The sequence below is a fragment of the Artemia sp. Qi Xiang Cuo genome, chromosome 1 (genome assembly GCF_049724085.1).
Source record: "Artemia sp. Qi Xiang Cuo chromosome 1, ASM4972408v1, whole genome shotgun sequence".
Lineage (NCBI taxonomy): Eukaryota > Metazoa > Arthropoda > Branchiopoda > Anostraca > Artemiidae > Artemia > Artemia sp. Qi Xiang Cuo.
Window position 1 is genome coordinate 53,825,240 of NC_142794.1, and position 10,675 is coordinate 53,835,914.

Sequence of the window (10,675 nt, forward strand, 5' to 3'; positions counted from 1 at the left end):
AGTGAAAGTGCCATAGTGAAAGATACCCATCTTGGCTGGTCAAGCACACTATCTCAAAGTTCAAATGATAGCTCCAATTCGGAGAATAGGACAATGATAAGTGTAGGGGCTAATGTAACTATAAATGATGATAATGGGTTTCAAGAGGTCCTCTCTAGAAGCTATAAAAAAGGAAAAAAATATCCCCAATCAAAAGCATTTCCCCTCTCCCTGCCCAAGATCCTCCCTCCAAAAACTTAGGAATTTACCTTAAAATCACTCCTACTACCCCCTTTGAAATAAAATTGATCACTGCAATAAGAGTTGCAATTATTAAATTGATAAAATGAATGTTGTCGCTTAATTTTAACCGTGATGGATCTCGGCTAATATCTGTAGAAGATCAGAAATCGGCAGATACAATAATTAACCTAAAATCACTTCTGAATAACACAAGTATTGCATCTAATTGGAACTCAAAACAATCACCAACAAAAATAGTTGTTTATAATGTTCCCCCAGAGATATCCACTCAGGAGTTAAAAGAAGGCCTCTCAGATAGGGCTGGAAACACGATCCCAGTTGAGGATGATACCCAACTTGGCAAACCTAACTCTAATGGCCTAAAAACTAGTAGATCCTTCTTATTCACACTGAAGGAAAAAATTATTATCCCAGAAAAATTATTCCTATTTGGGCAAATCAAACCACACAAGGAATACAAACCTAAGCCTATCCAGTGTCAGAAGTGTCACAAACTGGGACACACGACAAACAAATGCAATGAAATTCTAAGAGAGTGTAGTAATTGCAAAGCTTTCCATCCTAAAGAGCTGACAACTTGCAACAACACTCAGCCTACATGCATCAATTGCAAAGGCCCACATGAATCTACAAATAAATCATTATGCCCTGCATACAAGAAATGCCTCTAACACTCCAAATATCAACAGAGAAGGCCATCCCATACCACTTTGCAACAATGGAAGCAAATGCTGCTCAACAATACGAAATAAAGCCTGTAATGAAACCAACCAAAACCCTCAGGTCAAACGCCCCCAATGCATCAAGTACCCCATATAAAACACCATCTTCTAAGCCCCCTAGCTCAAATCCCTATCAGCAGGAATCACCAAGCCAGCACGCATCCTTGTCCGGCGAGATGAGGTCAGCCTGCCCCCCCCCCCTCCCAAGAAGAAACGAACCAGAAATACTACCAGGAATCAATCCCTTAACCGACAAAAAGGATGCACAACCAAAAATGCAATCCCCAAATATATGCTTATTCATTCTAAACTGTAATGCAGTTCAGGCCATTAACATACATCAAATAGAGAAAACAAAAATCATTGCAGAATTGGCAAAAATCTACATCCCAGATGATATACTCATTCAAGCAAAAAAAGATCTTGCTTTAATTTTAACAAAGCTGAACATTGATACACAGTCATATGAAGAATAAATCAACAACACAACATATATCAATACTCCAATGGAATGTAAGATCACTCACAGAAAATAAGCTAAATGAACTAATATCTTTTATGAATAATAATTCCATTAATATTGATTGCCTCCAGGAAACTCATTTAACCCAAAATCAGCTAATTAAGTCTCTGGGATATACTATCCTCAGAAAGGATAGATCTTCAGAGAGAAAAGGAGGTGGGGTAGTTTTATTAGTTAAAAATAATATAAAATTTTGTGGCATCAATTTTCCAGATTTTGCAAATGATGTTGATGTAATTGGTATTAGTGTTTGGCTGAATAATTTAAAAACCTACATAATAAGCTTTTATAACCCTAATGGCCAAACTACAGATGCCAAGGATTCCTTTAATTATATAAATAATTCTAATATGTTAAAAATATCATTATTTGTGGAGATTTCAATGCCCAAAGGCTTTTGTGGGGGAATAAACCAGCAAATAAAGCTGGTAAATTCATTGAGCATATGACTTCCAATAATAATGATTTAGCTGTTGCTACCCCTCCAAACCTGAATACATATTTCAACCCCAAAAGTGGCAGATTCTCCACAATTGACCTACAAATTGTGTCATTAAATTTTTTGAACAAAATTTACATAAATAAAATTGATACTCTTTGTACTGACCACTTTGCTATAGTTTGCTCCCTAAATGAACCTGCTGAAACTTTATCTCATACCTCCAAATATATCAACACTAAAGCAAATTGGTCTATGTTCCAACATAAGCTAAATGATGAAATTACAAGTTTCACCCAAAGTTCATGCATTTCTAACACAACAGTTGACACACATGCTGAAGCCTTGACATCTTTACTAATAAATACAGCTAATCATGCTATCCCCAGGACAACACCTAAGAAAACATTCCCTAAACAAATTCCTAAAGCACGGTGGACAAATGAGTGCCTAAATAAATGGAGGATAAAAAAAGCAGCTGATAAAAAAATCACCTACTACATATTTAAAAAAATTACAAGCAGAATCTAATCAAAAAAGGACTATAATAGATGCTAAATATAAATACTGGAATAATTTTGCAAATAATCTCTCCAGAGAAACACATGATCCAATTATACATAAAGTCATAAGCCACATCTGTGGGTAAAAGACTTCCCCCAACCCACTCCTGTATGAGCTTATACATAATAATACCCATTATGATAATGATAATGAAAAAGCTAACCCATTTGCAACTCTTTTTGTTAATAAGCTAACATCAAATAATCAAAGCAAACCGTCAACAATTCCTATGAACCCAAGTTACCAACCACGCCCAGGATCTGAGTACATAACTAATCCATTTTCAATCCAGGAATTGAATAATGCAATACATCATATTAGGACCAAAACTAGCGGCAGCTATGACAATATACACTCTACATGGATAAAGAATCTCACACCTTCATATAAACAAGAACTGCTAAATTGTTATAATCACGCTTGGGCATCTTTTAGGTTCCCCAATATATGGAAATGTTCGTCCCTCCTACCAATCATAAAGAAAAATAAACCAAAAGATAACCCTGAGTCTTATAGGCCCATAATGATTACTCCTGTGATGGGTAAAATAATGGAGAAAATGATTAATCACAGACTCCTCTGGTTTGTTTAAAAAAATAATATGATCCCCCAGACTCAACCTGGATTCAGGAAACACCACTCCTCAGCACATGCTTTCATTTCGCTAACAAATGCAATCAATGAATCTTTCTCAAAAAATAATGTCCTAGTTGCAGTTTTTTTAGATTTTGAAGGGGCATTTGACAATGTGAGCCACCAAATCCTTTTAATCAAACTTGCAAACCTTGGAGTACCCCCTAAGCTACTATCTTTTATTAAATCCTTCATAGAAGTGCGAAGCTTCATCGTTTGTGTTGGTTCAGCCTCTTCACCCCAAAAGACAATAACCAAAGGCCTTCCTCAGGGAGCAGTCCTCAGTTGCCTCCTATTTGCCCTATATCTCTGGGACATGAACCTACTCCACACAAATCTACAATATGCTGATGATCTGGTACTATGGTCATCTGGCAACACATTTCAAATAGCACAGTCAAATCTGCAAAAGTCCCTTTTCCAGTTTGAAAAATTCTCTCAACATTCAGATTTACCCATTGCACCTACCAAGTCAAAAATAATCCAATTTCACCGGAAGCGAAACCATGTTAATGCAAAACTAACTCTAAATAAAACAACTATTCCAGAAGATAATCATATTAATTACCTAGGTCTCATGCTTGACCAAAAACTTAATTTCCACCTCCACATTTCAAACACAATAAAAAAATGCTATAGAAAAACAAATATACTAAAAATACTTGTTTCCACACCCTGGGGAAGTAAGGAGAAAACCTTACTCCAGTTTTATAAATCACATATAAGACCCCATATTGACTGGTTGACTGAATTGAAGTTATCAAGTATTTTGGGCAATAGGTTGCATCAAGACTGGGCTGGGTAATTGTAGACAGAGAAAAGCCAAGACCAGATAGTCCAAGTAATTGAGAGGAAAATGTTTCAATGGCTGAGGCACGGGTTGAATTGAAGTTATCAAGTATTTTGGGCAATAGGTTGCATCAAGACTGGGCTGGGTAATTGTAGACAGAGAAAAGCCAAGACCAGATAGTCCAAGTAATTGAGAGGCAAATGTTTCAATGGCTGAGGCACGGGTAAATGGCAGGAGTAGTGGGCTCATTGTCTTTGGTGCATGTGCAAAGACCCAGATGCAAAAAATTGAAACAACACAAAATGATATAATACGTCTCATATTTGGTCTAAGGAAACCCACAAGCACCAAGTTTCTGCTTATGGAGAGTGGATTAACAACAATAAGGGAGAGACGTAGGTTTCTCTTGACAAAACATCTTACAAAAATTGAATCAAATAGCTCACACACATTACATAATTGGTTAAGAAATCCAGCCATGTATAGAGGCATTGCAGATGAGTATGCCAATATTCAGAAGAAGTTCCATGTACCAGCAAAGTCTATTGCATCTACTTTCTCCCAATCCCCTCCATGGAATTGGTCAATTCCCATAATAAATACTGAATTTTCAAAGTGGAATAAAGAGTTAACCCCCATTGCTTTTGTCCAGAAAAAATTTGCAGAACTTAATACAATTACCTATAAAAATCACTTCCAAATATTTGTTGATGGGTCAAAAATGAATGAGAAGGTTGCAAGTGGTGTTTTCCTTCCTCACCTGAAAATTGCAATGGACGAGAGATTATTTAATAATTTATCTATAATGTCTGCTGAGTTAAATGCCATAATCATGGCATTAGAACACCTTAAGCAAAACCAACCTTTGATTGCAAATTCAAATAATATTATCATATATTCCGACTCTCTATCAAGCCTTGAGTTGCTGGCCTCAGCTCCTCAATATAAGTTGGACATTGACACCTATCATTGTCTTAGTATTATAGATAATCTTACTTCAAGTGGCATAAAAATTTATTTTCAGTACATTCCTAGCCACTCTGGCACAAGTGGTAATCATCAGGTTGATGAAATAGCAAAAAATTCTATAAATATTGACCAGCCAAGTGGGAGATCAATTCCAATTAGAGATATTTACCGATGGAGGCTATCAGATATTAATTTTAATAAGATTAATCCTATCCTTTCCCCCTTTCCCAAGAAGTATCTTTCTAAAATTTATCATAGAATTCGTTCTGGAACAAATTGACTAAATTTCCTTGCATTCTCATATAAGCTTTCTAATTCAAGTGGTTCAATTCCCCTGTCCCCTCTTTGCAGGCATTGTAATATGAATAATGAAACAATTGACCATTGCCTATTTGAATGTAATATGCTGACGTCTGCACAACATACCTTGCTTTGTAAACTGTTAAAATGCTTCAAACACCACAAAATCTCACTATCAGCCAAGAACCAACTATACCTGCACACAGAGCACAGAAATCGATATCTATCATCTTATATTTGAACTCCTTGAGTCAAAAGATCTACTGAAAGATATCTGAGAATATATAATAAATAAGAGACAACCAAGACAGTAGCTCTGTAGCCCACAGAGTGAAGCAAAAAGAAGAGGGCTAAATAGTACCAACTGAATAGCCTGCCTGCTGTGAATTAGAAGAAGAAGGAAGTAGAAGTTTCAAATATTATGGAAATGTTAGTAATGCTTTCTTAGTATCTCAATTTATATTTAGTGCTTCAGTTTTATCTGCCTTGGTTATGTTACCCCTTGCTACTATAAGTCTTGGGACAGTTCTGATTAAATTTCTTGAAACATACCTAAGAATAGCAGAAAGAAAGGCTGAGTATAAAACTGTTTATTCATTCTCTTGAGAATTGCTTGCTATGTATAAATCGGGTGAATTTACAAATGAAGAAATAATTAAAAGAGAAAATGAAATACGTAAAAGGTTACAGTTTTTCCTCGTGAAGAATATTTTGAAACAGGTAAACTTAAACGGTTATAAATATTGTGTAAGGTCTGTGAAGTATAACACATTAATAAAACCCTTCTTACTTTCCACACTATATTCTCCAAAGTTTAAAAATACAAACCACCTTTTTCCTAAATCTATATAGGCAACATGTTACTCATATGCCATCTAACGAAATGACGCATCATTACCTAAAGGTTTGATTTCAACAGTTGAGAATTCTTATAAAATGAGTACTTGTGAAACCAGCTTCTTTAATAGAGCTCAATTAAACAAGTATTTGTGTACAGGATTCTGACGCGTGTTTGGCTTTCTCCCGAGATATTTTTTATAGAATGAAAGAAATGTGGGAAGAAAGCCAAATAGTTTTCTATACAATCTTCCCTTTGCTTGGGATTACTTTTCTGGGTTCCTTTTAGTTTTATAATTTTTCCTTTGATTTCTGAATATTTTATTTTCTCTTCTCTGTATCGATCATGAATATTCACTGGAAGGATGGGATAACAAACTTGGAAATTCGCCACTACACAAACCAGCCTGATGTCACCGATGTAGTTAGGCAACGAAGATGGGGATATCTTGGCCATGTTATCCGTATGCCAGGATCGAGACTACCGAATATGGTTCTCCAGTGGCAACCAGATGACACGCGTCGACGAGGAAGGCCCAAAAACACGCTTCGCAGTACATATGAGCGGGACAGGAGAGCCCTTTATGCATCCTTAATCCCAGAGTGGGAGGACATCTACGCCGTAGCTCATTTCCAGGATGATTGGAGGCTGTTAACGGACGCCCTGTATGCCTCTGGAGGTACAGGAGGAGCTAAGGTCTAAGGTAAGGTCTCTGTATCGCAACATTCTTAAAAATTTGCCAGCTACTGCAATTGAACCCAGAAACTGCTTTAGCCAGCTGTGCCACCTAGACTTGTCTGAAGTTATAAACTAATGGGATGCTAATATATAAATTATTTTCGATTTACAAATTTGTTTACTAAAATTGATTACTAATAATTGGAGAAATTTTTAAGCAAAATGAAAATGGAAAATAAATATAATCGAACTATTAAGAAAGACGATTTAGAGATTGGAATGGAATACACAATTAAAGGAATGATATGTGTTACAACTAAATATGGAAAGAAAATCGTTATTACTATTAATTTTAAAGGTGAAGCGGTTGATCTATTTGCACCAAAGTGTTTTGTTTCTAAGGCAGCTGATTCTGAAAAGACATTTAAAAAATTAGATAAGGATATGATTTTAAAGGCTATAGAAAGGGAATATAAAGATAATATAAATTATTTAAATATTGATAATAAACTATCCACTAAGTATTAAATGTTATTAAATTATTACATTTTATCAGTAGTATAGTAAATACAAGACCTGTTTTGATCTTAAAGCTCGAGATTGGAAATTGTAAAAATGTTGGAAATTTTCATTTAAAATGGCGTGAATTCAATTGAAAAGGGGGTAAATTGTCGGGGTGACCTAGGTGAGGCAGAAACCTGTGTTCATATTGCGAAAAAGTATAAAAATGAGACCAAATTTGATTGCAAAGGACCTGTTTTTATTTTGAATGTAGGGATGGAAAATTTACAAAATGTGCAATATTTGAAGTTAAAATTATGTAAAATAGACATAAAATGATGTAAATTCATGGGGTGATCTAGGTGGTCCATAAACGCCATTTCCTATGCTTCTTAGCTATTAACGAAAAGATATTGGATTTCGTACAATACTGGTTAATTTTTAGTCTTAAAGCACAGATTAATATTTCAGAAATGCTAAACTTTATACGTGAGCAGGCATGGTAATGAATTATATAAGCTTTTTGAACACTCTGTTTACTGCAGGTCTTAAAATTCTTTGGCACGGACAGTCTCCAATTTCTGAAAATTTGAATGCGAAAAGAATGTTTAATTGGACATACAAACTCGATGAATTGCATTTTACCAATTCATTTGATATTCTTGATAGAGAAAAGCAGTTAAAATAACCATTTTTACTGAAACGCCTCCCTTTCCTCCCACGAAACCCCCTCAAAGAAACTGTATTTATTATTTAATTGACAACACTAGGAACTACAGTTCAACGGAGGAACTTTTATTAGAATTTAGGAAAATGGAATAAATTCATCCAGATACTCACTTCAATAATAGCTAAGGGCATAATGGAGCAAGAATTACTGGACTTACAGATACCCAGTCTATTGAATTGTCAAATCCCCTGTGTGAATTGTTACGATTCAAAAATCAAATATTAAAGATTGAATAAAGTAAACCCATGCAAGTTACATATGTATTGGAGGCAGAATTCCTCCCAAGATTCGACTTTTCATGGACATCTCCTTTCTTTTTTTTTTAATTTGGTTCAAAGGAGTCATACTGGAAATATTACTGCATCAGTTTTGAAATATACTTCCTTGTCAATTTGTTAGGACACCAGTAGTACACTGCTCTTTTCAAAAGATTTTATTTCATGAATTGGATATGAAAGATATTGAACTTGTAAAATATAGCTTGAGAAACGAAAAAAGGGAGTTAATTAATATTAATAGGGGAAGTGTCTCGATGAATCTTCAGTTCAAAATGTGAACATCATGAGAATATATTAGCAGTTTCTTAGTGTAAAGTGTTTTAAGGGGACTAAGGAAGTAAAGAGGGGCTTAAGGAGTTTTTAAGGAACAATTGACAAAGTGCGGCAATATGGTATCCTCTCGCCGTTTTTCGGGAAAGTATTTTGTGTTGCTCTACTTATTCTTAGGAAACATGTTGTACCAATAGCTACTGATCTTCCTTCAAATGTTCTTGATGAATTTCAAGAGGGAAAACCTAGTGGGAAATCTCTTAAAGAGAATATCGAAATAAAAGTGTACGATATTGCAGTAAAAAAATCAGATAGCCAAAGGACTTAAAAGACCGTGAAAGTGTTTTTTTCCTAAGTTTCAAAACTTCTACTGTAGGGAAAAAATCTGTAAGAAAAAGAAAGAGGATTAAATAAAAGATAGTAAAGAAGGATTTTTTTTTTTAGTTTTAGTTCATTCTTTCTTACTTCTGAATCTTCTGTTCCTAACATATGCACTGTGATTTCGCTCTTTCAACCCCCTCCCATGGATGTTTAAGTACGCTATAGCAGATATGAAGCTTACTACCCGCTTAAGCCGATATTTCATGAGAATCCAATGCATTTTCGCGGGGCTGAAAATTCATTTGTGGACTTGTTTAGCATTTAGATGGAAATCAAAGTAATAATTTTCAAAGCTCAAGGACTTATTACAGCTGAGAATGGGATAAGCTTTGAAAATGTTCTTTTTAACGCTCTCTGGTCAAATATACATATATACATAAAGGATGAAACGGTATGTAAAAAAAACTATTATCTGAAGGCAAGACAAATTGCGAGTGGGTCACTAGCATTTTCCAAAAATAATCGATTCCCTTCGTCTCTCCTCTCATCAAAGCTAGCCATTAGTCGGGTGAAAAAATGCCGTTTCTTGAGAATTTACAATGAAAGCTAATTTACTTTTAACCTCAATAAGCTTCAAAATCTACAAATGTATGTAAATGGTCAACCTCTATGCAGCTTAAATTTTACTGATATGAGCTATTGTCTTCTCTATGAATTAAGTATGCGCATTCTAAGTCACGACGACCACAACTTTGAAAATGGTCTTAGCTATGAAGAATGGGTCAAGCATAACTTTTATATAATATACGAAATAAGTGGCATTCAGGATTTAACCCTTATAAAAATGGACTGATTCGTTTAGATTTGAATTTTAGTGAAGCTTTATCCACTTCATTAACTCGTTTAGTGTTTTCTTTTTACGAAAGTATTTTGGAACTTACTACTGAAAACCAACCTATAATGTCGTTTACTCCATAATGAATACCATTCAAATTCTAAATATCTTAGAAACTGATCTGATAAATGATAGTTTTCGTATTCCTTCTTATCATCTAAATAAAGTAAAAATTAAAAGCTATCTGACAGCTATTGTTGTGAATACTGGTGATTTGTCCCTTAAGGAAGGACCTTGAATTGGGATCGAGTCTTTTAAAATATTTGAAACCTTTTGGAGAAATTATAAAGGATGGTCGTTTTTTGAAACTATCCTGGAAAAATTTTCTGTAATAGCTGAAGACAGAAAACAGATACAAGCTACTTTTACAATGTCCTGTGGAATTCATGTTGTACTGTTTATTTTATTAAGAGCTCGCGAACATAGTTTTGAAGCTATTTTAGATATATTTACAGAAGTATTTATTTAAATGATTATATAAGTGAAACGTAGTTAAGCTGTTGTACTTTGTTGAGTATTCGGTCCTTAAAAGTGTATTTAAAAATATTGAATGTAGTGATGTTAAATGTATTGAATAATTTTTTTTTAATTCTAAGCTTATCACATATTATATCGATGTGGGATATGAGTTTCAATTCATCCGTCTCTCTAGTGAGCTAATAAGTGCATAGGTTAAGTGGGTACCCGGAATATAGTAAATTTCTGTTAGTTTCAGAAGTTACAGAGTCAATAGTGAAAAATGAACGAAGTGGGCAGACAAAAAATACAGAGAATCTTGTTACTTTGGAAAAATGGTTAAATCTAAATGATTAGTTTCAAAGATTTTCTGTGCAAAAGACAACTTCAGCCAAGAAATGTTTGACAATATCATGAAGAATGAGTCCCCAGCTTTGGATTATTGCATGAAAATTATGTTTGGTAGTCCCAAAGCATTTCGTAAATTTATTAATGTGTTAATATAAACAAAAAAAATGGTTTTGC

At 34.5% G+C, this 10,675-nt stretch overlaps 1 protein-coding gene across 1 annotated transcript; it reads left to right on the forward strand.

The window, feature by feature from the left end:
- The first annotated feature begins 6,366 nt into the window (after nt 1-6,366).
- LOC148956479 (uncharacterized) lies at nt 6,367-6,723 on the forward strand. The gene has a single exon (XM_089091016.1). The coding sequence runs from the start codon at nt 6,367-6,369 to the stop codon at nt 6,721-6,723; it is 357 nt and encodes a 118-aa protein (XP_088947142.1).
- Nucleotides 6,724-10,675: the final 3,952 nt, after the last annotated feature.